Source organism: Musa acuminata, chromosome BXJ2-4 (assembly GCF_036884655.1).
Source record: "Musa acuminata AAA Group cultivar baxijiao chromosome BXJ2-4, Cavendish_Baxijiao_AAA, whole genome shotgun sequence".
Taxonomy (NCBI): domain Eukaryota; kingdom Viridiplantae; phylum Streptophyta; class Magnoliopsida; order Zingiberales; family Musaceae; genus Musa; species Musa acuminata.
The window spans coordinates 1,534,578-1,553,163 of record NC_088341.1 but is presented as its reverse complement, the minus strand read 5'-3'; the positions used below and the strand labels follow the sequence as shown (position 1 = coordinate 1,553,163).

Below are 18,586 nucleotides of genomic sequence, written 5' to 3'. Positions count from 1 at the left end.
AATTATTTTTTATTGAATAGTTTATACATAATTTAGTTAAAGAAGATAATATTATTTGTAACTTATATTCTTGAGTTTTATTGACTTATAACTACCAAAGTAACGATGATAGATTTATGGCGTATAAATTATAATAAATATTTTATTATTTACAGGATATTTAAAATATAATTTATATTTATGTATTAGTCTTACCATCATTAAAGTGGCCCAGATTAATAAAAATTACATCAAATAATTAGTCTTATATGGTATTAAAAATAATATTATTTATAATAATACATAATCAAGAGATTTATATAAAATTAAAGATGAATTTATTTTAAATAATTATGTGATAGGTAGGATAATATTATTTTAGATATCTTTGTAGTTTAAAGTTGTATACCCAAAGATAATAATATTGTTTCACAAAAATAATATTAGTCCTTCATCATTATAAAATTTAAGTGAACATTACATATGTTAATATTTCACCCAAAAGTGAATTTGAGATTATATTAATAATTCATCATGTTTTTGAAAATTTAAAATATTAAATTATTTTTTCATTTGTTACCATGGTACTTCCCTTTTTGCATTCTCATGCATTTGATGTCCCTATAATCTCTAGATCAAATTATTTTAAATGACTTGAGCATATGTAATTTACATTAGGTGTTATATATTTTGATCAAACTTATTAAAAGGATTACAAACTTAACTACTAAAAGTTTTATAGACTAAATAATTAAAATAGATAATTGGATATGGTCTAATAGGCTCAATTTTATGACAACTACTAATAATATTTAGACTTTATTATCATCTACAATTAGCATATTGAAATATTTAAAGATTAATTTTAAATTTATTTATAAATTATTAGTTAATATTTTAATGAAAGGACTGACTATAGCTCTATATGATAATATTTAAGAAATTCAAGATTATATCTTCGTTATGACTGATAAAACTACAAAGCTCAAGAATATTAGGCATAAATGTAGTTGTCATTTCTTATATAATTTATGCTTAATTCTATTTCTTCTTTGCTTAGTTTATTTAAAATTTACTATAATAAAATTAAAAATTAATAAAACATAAATAAGCTTACTAATATATGTATTTAAAGAACTAGATTAAAACAAGAAAGGTCTTATAATATTTTGGATACTACTTAAGGAGTAGGTAATAATAAAAAATATTGAAGCATAATTGATCAAATAAATCAGTTGAGCAACATATAAAAGATACGATGATACATGTTTCAATGGATATTATTATTGATTTTTTTTTTTACTTACTTAAAATTATTTGTTTCTATTGTTCTATATGATTCACATTGGTAGTTGGACTTAATATAGTATTATTATATTTATTAGATTTATTAGTCTATTTTATATAAAGTTTATGTGTAAGTATAAGGTGCCTTTCAAAATTTCAAAATCAAATTAGGTAAAATTATCTTAAATAAATTTTAGTTTATTTATTTTAATTTTGGACCCTATTATTTTATATCTTACTAGTTAATTGGACAAAGAGAAGTTCACTTAAGTTATGATTTTTTAGGAGATGATGTTAATAGGAAGAACTCTCCTAATTACCTTTCTATATATATGTGATCTATATGTGATCTCATAGTGATTAAATTATAATCATAGATCTATTCTCGTCTTCTTATTAATCTCTACTCATTGATTAACAATAAATAGGAAGAGAAGAAAATGAGAATCTAGTTTCCTTGTTATAGATCAATGCTATTATTGTTTCTTATGAATCGAACTATGGTCAATTATTAGGTCAGACTAAGGTATTCTATCGTCACATCGAAAGATACATAAATCTAATATTTGGTTTATTTGATTTCGATTTTGATATGACATTATTCCACATAATAGTTTTTTTTTATGCTTACAATAGAAAAGTACACTAAAATGCTGATTAAAACAACATTAAGCAAATGAAAAATGTTTGCATATAGAGAAAAAGCTAAGATAGAGATGTGATACAAAAGAGATAGGTTCTAAAAGCTAAGACCTTTTTCTCTGGTTTGCATATGAGTGGGGGGGGGGGGGGGTGGGCTGCGGTCTCCGGGGATGGTGAAGGCATCGATACATTGCCTCCTGAGCTCTTTATTTATACAGTTGATAGCTTTCTTGTGCGAGGGGCCACCCAAGGAAACTTCCAACATACTAAGCCACACTTTTGTCTACCAAAAGACCGCGCAGGTGGATCCCAAAGGGTAAATTATCAGTGTGCGGGAAAGGGAGTTCAAGAAATGATTGACGAAGCACAAGGGGAAGACGGTAAGGACACCTGCTAATAATAGACAATTCATATCTTAAATTTTTGTTATGTACGTATTTATAATGGTAGATTACAAAGAAGTTAGGTGCACTAGCTAGCTAGGGAAGTCCAAATTCACATAATTCATGATATATAATATAGTCACATAAATATATTAGTTGCTGCTTTGTGTTATAGACTAGATTACCATATCATTATCAATTGGCATTTAGTCAGGTATTAACTAGAAACAAACTTTAGAGAATATATGCTGCTTCCATCCCACTCAATGGATCGACCAACTTTATCCTCTCCTCGGCCTTAGCATGTCGAATTAATAGGTTGCTTCTACTATGAAAAAGTTAAAAGGGAAAAAGAAAAGAAAAGCAACAACTCTCACAAACTTTGGAATGCCGAAGTTATAAGCTAATATATTCCATTTATTTTCCCAGGAATTGTATGCCTTGTGTGGCTCACTTATAATTTAAGTTGCAGATCCACATGACAGTTGGAAGACAATTAAAATGCTACATTGTGTCCTGTTCAATCTCATGCGGCAACATCTCCTCTATGCCACCCGTATCAGTTGGCATGAAATCCCATTTCTTGCTGAAAACGAATATTGTTATAAAATTGTATAAAAAGATGGGATAATTATTTGTACGATTTTGATGAAAAGAAGTTACTATTTGATCTTTTTCCTAATTGCGCTTGTGATAAAAAAAAGTATGATTAGTTGCTGCTTCCTTTGCCTTAATTAAGAAACTAATTTGCGTTTTCGTTCATATGAGCAGCTTGAACACGGTTGGGAATTAGTATGAGATGAGCCCTGCAGAGGATTGTAATGTGTCGATGATTAGGAGTCACGAATGAACTCCTTGAGCGAGATTATTTATACATGGAACAGAAATAGTGGGCAGGATTTGTATTATTGTTATTTTTTCCTGGTCAAGACTTTCTTTGGGTAATGATAAGCTTAAGAAATGAGATTTGTCAATACGAAATTGCCGACGTAAAATGTGCAATGCCTTAAGAAGAGGTCGCTGGAAAACAAATTTAATTAATTATGTTCATTGATATATATATATATATATATATATATATATATATATGAAAGAAAATAAAATATGAATGGGACGCCTTGATAAAAGAGCTATCCTTAAATAATTGTGTATGACACAAAATTTTTTGTTCAAGAATTATTCTCATCATATAATTGTATGGAGAGAAATATAATATTTTAATGGTTATCTTCCATCATTCGCCCACCTTTTCTTAATAATCTTTTCTGTGACTCCGTTTCTTATTTTTCTTTTCTTCAACGCAGTAGTCACTTGTATTACTTCCTCTGGCAAGACAAAGTCAGAAAAATAAGATGATTAAAATATATCAAATTGATTAGGGTTAACAAATAACAGATTTAATATCAAAATAATTAAAATTCTAAGTTTTTTTTTATTGTGAACCAAATCCAAAATAGGTAATCGGACTTTTTCAATTATTAATGATATAAAACTATTCTTTTGGTCTATTTTTCTTTACCTCATACACATAAATATTTTCGAACATAATATATCCAATAGTCAAGTAGATTTGTGTTTAAAAGACGAGTGAGCCAGGAGAATAAATGAAGTCTTATAGATCCCATAGTTTGTACGGATTTATATTTTTCTCTTTCTTTTTAGGTTTATAAACGAAGTCTGATAAGGAAGAGGAGAAAGTTTGTTGATCCATTGAGTGGCAGTAAGCAGCTTAATGCTTCCAAATATTTCTAAAGCTTGTTAATCTTTTGTGAGAATGGCCAAATCATGATGATTACTTTCCCCATCTTCTTATCCATATTACATAAATAATACTTCATCAGATTTCATAACACAAAAGTCTCCTGACCAATTAACAAAAGTTGACAGATTTGTCATTATACTTTTGTGTTCTTGAGGCTTCTCTAGTACATATAGCTTCTTTCTGTTGTAATTATTCTTTAGCAGTGTTCTTCTTTTTGTCTTTTGTTTTACTTTTGGATAAATATGCCTCTTGTTAAGTTTCTTCAACTAGTCTAGATTATTGTAATGTAGGTTCCACCCAAGCTTTCATTTTGTTTTCTTTTGAATGCGAAGGATGCATTTAGTCATAATTCAAAATATAGATTATAATTGCAAGCTTTTATTAGCATACATCCTTCTACCTCAAATCAGTAAGCAATTGGGTGAGACGAGCGAGAAAAAAGCGAGTGGAAGAGTGTCTGAGCATACCATAGTTACTTTTAAGAAAGAAACAAGGAAATAAAGCTTCGCGCCTCAAAAAGTAAGACACTGTTTCATGTTCCAAAAGATTTCCTTCTCATAGTTTTCTTTTATGTGGTGTTAGCTATATAAATAGACCCTCGAGCTCCCATTCAACACACGTCCATTTGAAATATATCTTCTTCTTCTTCTTCTTCTTCTTCTTCTTCAGCATATGGCAAATTGTTGGTTTCATGGTAAGTAAAAGAAGTCTTGTTGTAGAACTAATGAATCCGTCGTAGCTGTTAATTCCTTCTTTTCAAGAATGAGACGTGCTGTCTTTTATCACTTATGCTTATGCTCCTCTTCCATCATTTAGCTGTTTCTCTTCCTCCTTATAACTAACTACATGTAATAAGTTCTCGTTTGCTTGACATTGTTTTAGCATATCGGCCACTATCTTTTCCATCTTTAACTTCAGAAACGAAGAACTACAGTTATCTAAAATCGTAGTTAGACTTGCAGTGGAGGGTAGCACGAAGGTGTAAGGTGATTACTTTGTTTGGACGTTTACTTTTAATGAGAAGTGTGTATCTTCACCAATAAGGTAGAAAAGAAGATGCAATACAAAATAGTAGAAAATAGCACAATGGAAAATAATTTAAAGAAGGTCCTAATATTTCTTCAAATCGTTACCGGTGAAAGAAGAGGCGCAGCACAAAGGTAGGTAAGTTTTGCAAGTGAAAGAAAACAATTCTTTTGAGATGACTTTAGTCATTTTCAAACTAAAGTGCCTTTAGAAACTTTAATATTGGAGCTTCAAATTTATTTTAAGATATAGACTTTCTTCAAGCTTCATTTAAAGCTTGGCTTGAGGTCACTTTTATAGATCCACCTCCGTGTGTTCTCACTCCAGCATAATCTGTCTTCGGTTTATATATTGAGGTCAATATGTAAAGTGAAGCAGAGTCTTAAGCGGATTGATTAGACGAATTTTGCTTATTTATATCTAACGTTTATAGATTCTTTCCTTCCAAGTGGTAGTGAATATGTTTATATGATTATTTTGGTATTTATTCTTGTCATTAACAGAGCACAAAGTTTAGCTCAAGTCAACGTCTTCCACGAGACAAATAAGTGCATTAAACTGTGTCGTGGATTCCCCTGCATGCTTCTTTTCTCCCTTAAATTGCTCAAGGACCAGTTTGGGAACAAGTAGAAGATGAGTGACACCGTGACATTAGATGACGAATGGGTGAAAGGCTTGGAAGAGAAGGTGGCCGACACTAAATGGGAGGACCGGCGCAGCCAACTGCCCACAATCTTCAAAGCCCCAAACCACATTCGAGAAATAGATACCAAAGCCTACGAACCGGTCATCCTCGCGCTCGGCCCCTACCACCGTGACAAGCCTCACCTGCAAGACATGAACAAGCTCAAATGGCACTACCTCAAGAAATTCCTGGCCCGAAACCCCGTCAAGAACTTGGTGGATTACCTCAAGCAGGTCAAGGCACTGGAGAGCCAAGCACGGATGGCCTACGCAGAAGAACCGAACATGAGTAGCAATGACTTCGTGCAAATGCTGCTGCTTGACGCCTGTTTTGTGGTTGAGACCATTACGTCCTGGGAACAGACTGAGCAAGGACTTGAAGCTGTACAAAATCCAATCAAAAGTACATCATGGGCTCTACGAGCGGTAGCACGGGACATGTTGTTGCTGGAGAATCAGCTTCCCTTCTTTCTTCTCGAGACATTATTTGACGCTGCCTTTCCCAACCAATCTGTCAACCTCCTCGTGCTGGTACTCAATTTCATCGGCAGATTTGTAAGGACCGGTAAAATGGAAATTGCTTCTCTCAGCGGCAGTTCACACCATCTCCTTCATATCCTCCATTCCTGCATCATCCCAGAAACGGACCGACATTGCAATCGGGTGGTGATGACTGGACAACCGACTTCCGAGGTGCCATGGATGCCGAATGCGACACTGCTCAAGGAGGTCGGGGTCCAGTTCAAGATGAGGGTGGCGGCTAAGAGCTTCTTGGATGTCACCTTCCAAAACGGGGTGATGGAGATGGCCCAGCTGATATTCGATGGGGACACCTATACACTCTTCAGGAACCTCACAGCATTCGAGCAGTGCCACAAGCTTGCCAACCCAGTTGTCACCGCCTACGTGCTTCTCATGAACTCCATCATCGATACCGCTGCCGACGTCCAACTCCTCAAACGAGATAAAATCGTGATTGGCGCTTGGGACCATAGCAAAGAAGTAGCCAGTCTCTTCCACGATCTTGTCATGGATAAGGTCTTCGACGGCAGCTGGTGTCCGCCGAGCATCTTCAGCGATGTCACCAAGTACTACGACAGCAACAGACATCGGGCAACTCACTTCAATACTCGTCGGGCGTTCTTCTCGTTGTTCTCAGTTATCCTAGTGCTCACCCTCGTTACGATCGTGAGCTACTTTTGGCCACCTAAGTAGCAGTCTCTTGGCCCGTGTACTGTTGTAGCATTGGGTTCTCGTGTTCCCTCGTGCTCTCTTGGTGTGTTTGCTGCAGTGTCTGCAGTCTCATTAATAACCGCACTGATGGCTCTGCTAGTCTGTATTTTTTTGTTTGATGCAATAAATATGTGTTTGATAAACTACATTTGCTTCCTTAATGCAATAAATGATGTGTCGGGTAGTTTTCGCATTGCTCGAATATATGTAAATACTTGTGCTACCTGCAACTAAGGTTATTGCATTTTGTTAGGTAATTAAAATTTGTGTAATGTGCAGATCATCATTAATTATTTTTGAAAAATAATTTCTCTGATACCATGTTGAAAAAAAAAATGGATCGGTGATCCGCATAAAAAAAAAAATCATAAATACGAAGGAATTATATCAACAAGAAAAATATGGACACTTCTAAACTACAAAACCTTATTTAACTTATAATCTTTTAAAATCCTAAATTTCTCGGTCTTTCGCTCGTCTCTCCATTTTCTTGTTGTTTCTAAAGCATTACATTAACTTTTGTAAACATTATATTAGCCCTACATTTATAGGGGATCAACTTAATACGTTAACTTTAACCATGACAATGACTCTTATCTTACATAAAACTCTTAAATTAATTTTTTTACTTAATCATAAAATTTAAGTTATCAACATACTTTCCTAAAATATATTTTATAAAAAATTATCATGAAAATTTTTAAAAATTATTGTGGTTATTATTTTTGATATGATTTTTTAGTCATGCAATCCATAATAGCATTTAATTTGTTGTAACTATCTTAATCAATTGTAAGAGGGATATGTGGTATCTAGATCATTGTGTTTTATTAGGCTATTAAAATTAGATAAATTCTTGAAAAAAAATCTCTAGTTTTAAAAAATTATTACAGAGAATTCTATATTTTCAAAATGATTAAAAAAACCCTTCAGTAACTTTTTATCTTTTGCCCTTAAAAATTGTATCTTCTCTCTAGTTTTTAATCAACCACTTACACTAGTTCAAAATAAATTATATTAAATGGTGTAATTGATATGATTTTATAAATTAAATTTGTAGGTGTTGGAATCAAATTTTAGTTGTCCAACTTGGAAGCTGAATCGTATTCGACCCAGATCTTTCCCGCCCCTCTCAAGTGAAAACATTTTTATGTTACATTCGAACCCTAACAAACTACATTGAGGGGTGTTCCCAATAAATGATTCTATGATGCTTAAGTCAGTGGTCGTTGGATAAGTCGAACTGAAAAAAAATATTATGTCCTTAGACATATTTGTACGTTCCCTTTTATAATGGTTATTTAGGGTCATTGTTGATCAAGTCCCTCGAGATCATGATGCTCGAAGGTCGAATAGGATAAGAATCAGTTGGGAGTCTTCAATTCACATATTGGAGGGAACTGTGTGCTTTGTAAGAAAATAATCAGTTGGGAGTCTTCGATTCACGATCTTGTCATGGATAAGGTCTTCGACGGCAGCTGGCGTCCGCCGAGCATCTTCAGCGATGTCACCAAGTACTACGACAGCAACAGACATCGGGCAACTCACTTCAATACCCGTCAGGCGTTCATCTCGTTGTTCTCAGTTATCGTAGTGCTCACCCTCGTTACGATCGTGAGCTACTTCTGGCCACGTAAGTAGTAGTCTCTTGGTCCGTGTACTGTTGTAGCATTGGGTTCTCGTGTTCCCTCGTGCTCTCTTGGTGTGTTGCTGCAGTGTCTGCAGTCTCATTAATAACCGCGCTGATGGCTCTGCTAGTCTGTATTTTTTGTTTGATGCAATAAATATGTGTTTGATAATCTACATTTGCTTCCTTAATGCAATAAATGATGTGTCGGGTAGTTTTCGCATTGCTCGAATATATATATATATATATATATATGTAAACACTTGTGCTAACTGCAACAAAGGTTATTGCATTTTATTAGGTAATTAAAATTTGTGTAATGTACATATCATCATTAATTATTTTTTAAAAATAATTTCTCTAATACCATGTTGAAAAAATAATTGGATCGGTGATCCGCTTAAAAAAATCATAAATACGAAGGAATTATATCAACAAGAAAAATATGGACATTTCTAAACTGCAAAACCATATTCATCATAAGAACTTATAATCTTTTAAAATCCTAAATTTCTTCGTGACTCGACCTCAGTCTCTTCATTTTCTTATTGTTTCTAAAGCATTACATTAACTTTTGTAAACATTCTATTAGCCCTCCATTTATAGAGGATCACCTTAATACGTTAACTTTAACTATGACAATGACTCTTATCTTACATAAAACTCTTAAATTAATTTTTTTACTTAATCATAAAATTTAAGTTATCAACATACTTTCCTAAAATATATTTTATAAAAAATTATCATGAAAAGTTTTAAAAATTATTGTGGTTATTATTTTTTATATGATTTTTTAGTCATGCAATCCATAATAGCATTTAATTTGTTGTAACTATCTTAATCAATTGTAAGAGGGATATGTGGTATCTATCATTGTGTTTTATTAGGCAATTAAAATTAGATAAATTCTTGAAAAAAATATCTAGTTTTAAAAAATTATTACAGAAAATTCTATATTTTCAAAATGATTAAAAAAAAACCCTTCAGTAACTTTTTATCTTTTGCCCTTAAAAATTGTATCTTCTCTCTGGTTGTTAATGACCATGAACATATTCAACCACTTACACTAGTTCAAAATAAATTATATTAAACGGTGTAATTGATAAGATTTTATAAATTAAATTTGTAGGTGTTGGAATCAAATTTTAGTTGTCCAACTTGGAAGCTGAATCGGATTCGACCCGGTTCTTTTTTATGTTGGACATTCGAACCCTAACAAACTACATTAAGAGGTGTTCCCAATAAATGATTCTCTGATGCTTAATTCAGTGATGTCGTTGGATAAGTCAAACTAAAAAAAATGTTATGTCCTTAGACATATTTGTGTGTTTCCTTTTATAATGGTTATTTGGGATCATGGTTGGTCGAGTTCCTCAAGACCATGATGCTCGAAGGTCGAACAGGATAAGAATCCATTGCGGGTCTTTGATTCACATATTGGAGGAAGTTGTGTGCTTTGTGAGAAAATAGTAAGAGTAGATTGTGATAGAAGTTCATATCTTGATTGTTTATTTTTTCTGCAAAGGTTGCTACAATAATTGTTGGCGAGGTCATCCTACATTTACCTAGTGGAGCTATATTGGATGTATATTATTTTATTTCTTCTATTATCAAAAATATTATTTTTATTTAATATTTGATAGTAAATGGATATAAATTAATTTTTAAAAATAATTATTGTTCAATAATATTACATAATAAGATTATCACTAGAGGAACAATGCATAACGATTTATTTGTACTAGACATTGCCCCATATATCATAAATATAAATGTATCCAAGAGGAAACGAGATGAGGTGAGCGGTACACGCATATATCATTATAGGCTGGGTCATATCCACGAAGGAAGAATCCAAAAATTACTAAAGAATATATGCCTAGATTTATTCAACTATGAGTCATATGTAACTTGCGAGCATTACAAAATACAATAATTTACCTAAAAAAATATAAATTATCTAATTTTATTTGATAATTCTTTTTGATAATTTATCTAATTTTATTTGCCTCACAAAATACAACGATAGTTATTGGTAGATACAAATTCCTCTTACAATTGATTAAGGTAGGTGCAACAAATAGAATGCTACAATGGATTGCATGACTCAAAAATCAAATAAAAAATAACAACGTAATAATTTTTTAAACGTTTCATAATTATTTTTTATAAAATTTATTTTAGGGAAGTATATCGATAACTTAAATTTTATAATTAAATAAAAAATTAATTTAAGAGTTTTACATAAGATACGAGCCATCGTCATGGTAAAAGTTAACGTAGTAAGTCGATCCTCTATAAATGGAGAGCTAATATAATATTTTCAAAAGTTAATGTAATGCTTTAGAAACAATAAGAAAATGGAAAGATCGATAAATTTAGTAGGGTTTTAAAAGATTATAAGTTCTTATGATTAACAAGAGATTACAGTTTAGAAGTGTGTATATTTTTCTCCTTGATATAGTTCCTCTATATTTATGATTTTCTTATGCTGATCACCTATTTCTCCTGCCCACTATTTCTAAATAACAATAATACAACTCCTGCCCTCTATTTCTCTTCCATGTATAAATAATCTTGCTCGATGAGTCTCCTAATCATCTACATATTCCAATCCTCTGCAGGGCTCATCTCATACTAATTCCCAACCGTGTTAAAGCTGCTCATATGAACGAAAACGCATATTAGTTTCTTAATTAAGGCAAAGGAAGCAGCAACTAATCATACTTTTTTTTTATTTTTATCACAAGTGCAATTAGGAAAAAAGATCAAATATTTACTTCTTTTCATCAAAATCGTACAAATAATTATCCAATCTTTTCATACAATTTTATAAAAATATTCTTTTTCAGCATGAAATGGGATTTCATGCCAACTGATACGGGTGGCATGGAGGAGATGTCGCTGCATGAGATTGAACAGGAGACGATGTAGCATTTTAATTGTCTTCCAATTGTCATGTGGATCTGCACTTTCAATTATAAGTGAGCTACACATGGGAAAATAAATGGAATAATATATTAACTTATAACTTTGGCATTACAAAGTTTGTGAGAGTTGTTGCTTTTCTTTTCTTTTTTATTTTATTTTTTTTTCCTTCCTTCTCCCTTTTCCTTTTTCATAGTAGAAGCAACCTACTAATTCGACATGCTAAGGCCGAGGACAGGATAAAGTTGGTCGATCCATTGAGTGGGATGGAAGCAGCTTAATTATCATTATTGAATCCATATATTCTCTAAAGTTTTTTTCCAGTTAATACCTGACTAAATGCCAAATGATAATGATATGCTAATATAGTCTGTAACACAAAGCAGCAACTGATATATTTATATGACTATATTATATATTATAAATTATATCAATTTGGACATTATTTATAATATATAAATTATTATAAAGTGGTACAAGAGTCGAGTCTTTTGATAGACAAAAGTGTGGCTTAGTATGTGGGATGTTTCCATGGGTAGCCTCCCGCACAAGAAAGCTGTCAACTATATAAATACAGAGCTCAGGAGGCAATGTGTCGATGTCTTCACCATTCGGGCCCCCAACACCAACCACACACCCCCACCTCCCCTAGCACGTATGATTCACGGTAAGCAAAACAGAGAAAAAGGTCTTGTTTTAGATGCAAACATGTCTTTTCTCCAAGTTAACTATTAACACCTTTCTTTTTTGTGTCACATCTCTATCTTAGCTTTTTCTCTACGTGCAAACATTTCTCATTTACTTGATGATGTTTTAATCAGCATGTTAGTTTTTTTTTTATTGCATGTAAGCATAAAAAAATATAATTATATGGACTAACGTAATGCCAAGATACCTTTCGATGTTATGATAGAATACTTTAATTTGATCTAGCAACTCACTATAGTTCGATTCACATAACAATAGCACTAATACGAAGGAAACTAGATTCTTATTCCCTTTTCTTCTTATCTTCCGTAGGATAAGGATTAATAGGAAGATAAAATAGATATATGATCCTAATATTAATGGAGGAGTAAGGATTAATAAAGATATGAGAATAGATAGATATATGATGTATAATATAATCCTTAGGAGTTTCTATATATAAGTGAGAACAAAAAATATAGATTAAATAATTAAGAGAGTTTATCTCATCAATATCAATATTATCTCATGAGGAAGCCTAACATAAATAGATTTCTTGTCTATAACATTGATTAGAATCCAATTAGAACTTTAATATATATTAACTAATTAAATAAACTCATATAATCTAATATTTTTTTATTTGATCCATTAATTGTTAAGATAGAAAATAAAAAAATTAAAATTAAAAATTATTTAAAATTAATATTACCCAATTGGATGCTAAAATTTTAAAAAGGATTTTAAATGAGTGCACGTACTTTATAAAACATGCTAATATGCCTAATTAACATAATAATATCATATCAAGTTCTACTGTCAATGCGAGTCATAGTAACTATATATCATCAATATCATATTCTTTTTTTCTATACTATAACATTATTAATCTTTCCTAATACAATTCATAATGATTTTTATAATTTATCTCGTCAAGATAATTTTATTATCACATTCAACCATAATATACATATACATAAATGTAAATAGGATAGTAGAACAAATAATATATGCTTAAAATTCATCATCATATCTTTTTTGTATTGCCTACAAGACCTATTCTAAGAATATATTCTTTAATCTTAAACTATAAAATCTTATTAAATATATTAGCAATCAATATAATGAAATTTAAAAAAACAATTGACACTAGTTTTAAACTATTTCTTTAACTATCAAGTATTTTATGCTAATATGCTTAATATTGCTAAAGTATTTATTATTTTTAGAGAAAAAATTTATTATAGTATGTCAAAAAATATCTTTAGTGACTTGACAATTGAATATGAGTATACCAGACATAAAATTTCAATCATAAAGTTTGATTAGTAGTCTTAAATCATATTATGAAATCAGCTTCGATAATACAATAATAAATTAGTTTTCTCCGTAATTATAGATAGAGAATGTCGAATATCATAAATCTTATGTTTTGACTATTAAGTATATTTTCTAATTATTAATCTATGTGATTTCTATTTTAAATCTTCTGATTGAATGATTACTAAAAGTGCTCTTTTATTTTTCGTCCATCTGTCCATGAGACAAAGGATGGTATCTAAATACACTTTTGGGATGACACTATTAGAAGTTATAGTCGTCGTAAAATTTTTAAAATCTTTATACAAACAAAATTCGCTAATTTACATCATCATATCTATAATCTGTGTTAGATTATGTAGTCCTATCTAATTAGATAAGATATATTATATATCTGATTGGATTTTAATTATGATTATCGATTAATAGAAAGAAAATCTAACTATGATGAGATTCCTTACGATATGAATTTAATGAGAGAGACTCTCCTAACTATTTAGTTTAGACTTTTTTCTCTCGCTTCTAAACAGATAGGATCTCCTAAAGACTCAACACGATATGATACGATACGTGATGTGATTTATTATTGAAAACTTATAAATCTTTATTCATCTTCCCTTAGTCTCTAATCCATCACTAATTATTAATAGTTGTCCTACGAAGGATAGAAAAAGATGAGAAAGTGAAATTAGTTCTCCTTTACATATTGACATCGTCACAACTTTCAAATCTAACGATGACGGTGCACCAACAAATTAGATAATTTTTTTTTGAATAATATTGAAATGTACACATTGTATATATGATCTATTATTATTTAACTTTATTTTTTGAAATTAAGATTATAATTATAGTTTTTATGCTTATATTGTGAACAAGGGCTAGTGAATTTGTTTATACTATTTTTTTTAATTTGTTCATGACAGAAACCGAATTTGAATTAAGCCAGCGTTCCTATGGAGAAATAGGTCGACTATTTTGTTCTCACATTCGTCGAGCAATAATTCTCCAGATTCCTTGCTTCGTTTCTTCCGAGAACCTTAGTGTAAGCTAAGGTTGGGGGAGACACCAGAGAAGGAAAGCAAGAACAAAAATAAAAAGAAGCTGAAGATGAGTATTGCAGAGGAGAAGATCGAGATAATTACAAATGACGAATGGTTAAGCTCGTTGAAGACGAGGGTAGCCAAAACAAAATGGGTGGTCGGGCGCACCAGTGGGCCGACCATCTTCAAAGTCCCAAGAATCTTTCAAGAGGCAGATCCGAAGGCATATGAGCCTAAGATGGTGTCGCTCGGCCCCTACCACCATGGCAACATACACCTGAAAGCTATGGAAGATCTGAAATGGCACTACCTCAAGGAATTCCTGGGCCGAAACCCCGGCAAGCCACTGGAAGACTACATCGATCAGATCAAGAAAAGAGAGCACGAGGCACGTATGGCCTATTCAGAAAAAGTGGACATGACTAGTGATGAGTTCGCCCAGATGATGCTGCTTGACTGCTGTTTCGTGATCGAGATCATAGACTTGTGGAAAACGTATGTGGAAAGACAAGAAAAGGAAGAAGAAGAAGAAGAAGAAGCAGTAGATAAACAAATTAGATGTGCGTGGCCATGGTTCCGCACTGCGCGACCGATACATTCCGTGGCCGCCCAACCGCGGCCACTGATGCATTCCGTGGCCATGCGACCGACGCTTTCCGTGTTCGAGCGACCGATGACGATGTTCGGAAACCAGCTTAGAACGGATGAGAAAGGAACGGAAGCTGAGCATAATCCAATTACAAGTACACGGTACACTCTACCAGTGGTCGTGCGAGACATGCTGATGCTGGAAAACCAGCTTCCTTTCTTCCTCCTCGAGACTCTGTTCCACTCGGCTTTTCCTAAATCACCTGATCGCCTAGAAAATTGGATATTCAAATTCGTCAGCAATCTCGTGAAAAGCAAGATTGAGAATTCCCCCAATATCGGCGATGTGAAAGTTCACCATATACTTCATCTTTTGCACTATTGCATTGACCCAGCAAAGACACGAGATGGAGGTAAACCTTCCTCATCCCTCTGGCACAAGCCTAACAGGAAAAACTTACGTCGCTCTCGAGAAGATAACCACCCAACTCCCCTGCTGAAATGGATTCCAAGTGCAACGCAACTGATGGAGGCTGGAATACATTTTAGGAAGAAGAAGGAGGCCACGAACTTCTTGGACATCACCTTTCAGAATGGTGAGATGGAGATCCCCTTGCTTCAGGTAGATGACGGCACCAACATCCTCTTCAGGAACCTCCTAGTATTCGAGCAGTGCTCCAAAAATGTCAGCCTTCATGTCCCGGCCTACGCGACGCTCATGGATTGCATCATCAACACCGCCGCCGACGTCGCGTTGCTCCAGCAACATGGGATCATCCTTAGCTGTTTGGGCGACGGCAAGCAAGTCGCTGATCTATTCAACAAACTTTGCAAGGAGGTGACGTTGGACTACGAGAAAAGTTATGTTTCAGGCATCTACAAAGATGTCAACAAGCACTGGACCAACAAATACAACCAATGGCGAGCGAGGCTTAATCATGATTACTTCAGTAATCCTTGGGCGGTCATCTCGGTGTTTGCAGCTATCTTGCTCTTCGGTCTAGCCATAACGCAGACCATCTATTCTGCTCTGAGCTATGTTCGACCGCCAAATTAGTCTCCGTATTATTATTATTATTATTATTATTATTATTATTATTATTATTATTATTATTATTATTATTATCTTCTGCCTCTTCCTGAAGTGTTTGAAATCTTACTGATACTGTACGATTCTCTGGTTTCTGTACTGTAATTTGTTATTGCAAGCAATAAAGGGTTTGTTTGCTTAGTAGTTTGTATGAGATTGCTCGAAAGCATTCCTTTTGCTTACCTGCGTCTGAGTTATGTATTTTGTAGAACAATTAAATTGGCTATATGATCACAAAATGCAATTGAAAATGAATGCCAGGATGTCACCTATGATTACTTCATCATAATTGTTCTTCACTTTTCTGTAGATTCTCGCATCAATCGTCGGTCATACTTAGAAATTTATATCACCAAACATGTGAATCTGCATTTGCAAATACACGTCAACATAGTGTGTGTATTCAGTCGTTGATATTTGCAGAATATACGCATATTTCTATACAGTATCATATTATCAAATCCTACTTAAAATTTTGAATGAATCATAGTAGAATTACAACAATAAAGACAAACCGAACGAAGCAAAAATTATTAAAAATGACACAACAAAGGACGAGGGCAAGTATTTCTACTACGGTAAAAACATACATTAGAAGTTGAACTATAAATAGTACCTTCTAGAGAAGGCAAAACAAAAGCTTAAAGAAGTCTTAGGTATATTCATGATCAGTTTTAATTTATTAAAATTCTTATGATGACACATAAATATTAGATATCGATAGTGCTTAACACATTTATAATTTATGGTAAGTTTTGACAAGTCATATGACATTGACAAGATGCAAGATGAACCTAAAGATAAACAATATAGCAAAAATTGTTATAGTGACTGTTGGCAAGATCATCGCTTGGTGAAGCTACTATTGCATTGAATACATGTTATTTTATTCTTATCATTATTAAAAATATTATTTATATTTCATGTTTGATAGTTAGTGAATATAAATTAGTTTTTAAAAATAATGATTATTCAATAATATTGGATGATAAGATCATCACGGGATAAACATTATATAATAGTTTATTTGTGCTCGACATTGCTCTACGTATTATGAATATAAGTGTGTCCAAGAGAAAACGAGATAGAATAATATATACTTATAGTATTATAGGTTAGGTCACATCCACTAAGGAAGAATCTAAAAATTACTAAATGATGGACATGTAGATCTATTTGACTATGAGTCATATGAGAATATTACAAAATATGATAATTTGCCTGACAAAATATAAATTATCTATTTTTTTAATAATTTATCTAATTTTATTTAATAAAAATATAATAATAGTTACCGATAGATATGACAAATCCCTCTTAGGATTAAGGTAATTACAACAAATCAAATACAAATCGAATGTTATTGTGGATTGCATGACTCAAAAATCAAATCAGATAACACCATAATACTTTTTAAAACTTTTCATAATAATTTTTTATAAAATTTATTTTAAGAAAGCATATTAATAGCTTAAATTTTATAATTAAAGAAAAAAATTAATTTAAAAGTTTTACATAAAATATGAGTCATTGTTTAACGTAGTAAATTGATCCTCTATAAATGGAGAACTAATATAATGTTTTCAAAAGTTAATGTAATGCTTTAGAAACAATAAGAAAATGGAAAGACGTGGTAGAGTAAGGAAAGATGGAGAAATTTAGGGTTTTAAAAGATTATAAGTTCTTATGATTAACAAGAGTTTTTAGTTTAGAAGTGTCTATACTTTTCTCGTTGATATAGTTCCTCTATATTTATGATTTTCTTATGATGATCACCTATCCAAAAACAATTTCAACACGGTATCAGAGAATTTATTCTTTAAAAAATAATTAATGATGATCTGCACGTTACACAAATTTTAATTGCCTAATAAAATGCAATAATATAGTTGCAGGTAGCAAAAGTATTTGCATACATTCGAGACAACTTCATTTATTGCATTAAGGAAACAAATGGAGGTTATCAAACACATATATTTATTGCATTAAGCAAACAAATGAAGATTACCAAACATATATTTATTGCATTAAGAAAATAGAAACTAGCAGAGCCATCGGTGCGGTGCGGTGCGGTTATTAACGAGAACGGCCTCTTCTTTAGGCATTGCACATTTTATGCAAACCTCATTTCTTAAGCTTATCATTATCCAAAGAAAGTCTTGACCAGGAAAAGAATAACAATAAAACAACTCCTGCCCACTATTTCTCTTCCATGTATAAATAATCTCGCTCAATGAGTCTCCTAATCATCTACACATTACAATCCTCTGCAGGGCTCATCTCATACTAATTCCCAACCGTGTTCAA

General features: G+C 32.2%; 2 protein-coding genes across 2 annotated transcripts; both read left to right on the top strand.

The window, feature by feature from the left end:
- The first annotated feature begins 5,590 nt into the window (after positions 1-5,590).
- Positions 5,591-6,978, top strand: LOC135609302 (UPF0481 protein At3g47200-like). The gene has a single exon (XM_065102409.1). The coding sequence runs from the start codon at positions 5,713-5,715 to the stop codon at positions 6,976-6,978; it is 1,266 nt and encodes a 421-aa protein (XP_064958481.1). The 5' UTR covers positions 5,591-5,712.
- A 5,181-nt stretch (positions 6,979-12,159) lies between these two features.
- On the top strand, positions 12,160-16,458 carry LOC103980522 (UPF0481 protein At3g47200-like). The gene is made up of 2 exons (XM_065101929.1): positions 12,160-12,218; positions 14,485-16,458. The coding sequence occupies exon 2, from the start codon at positions 14,669-14,671 to the stop codon at positions 16,244-16,246; it is 1,578 nt and encodes a 525-aa protein (XP_064958001.1). The 5' UTR covers positions 12,160-12,218; positions 14,485-14,668; the 3' UTR covers positions 16,247-16,458.
- The last annotated feature ends 2,128 nt before the right edge of the window (positions 16,459-18,586 follow it).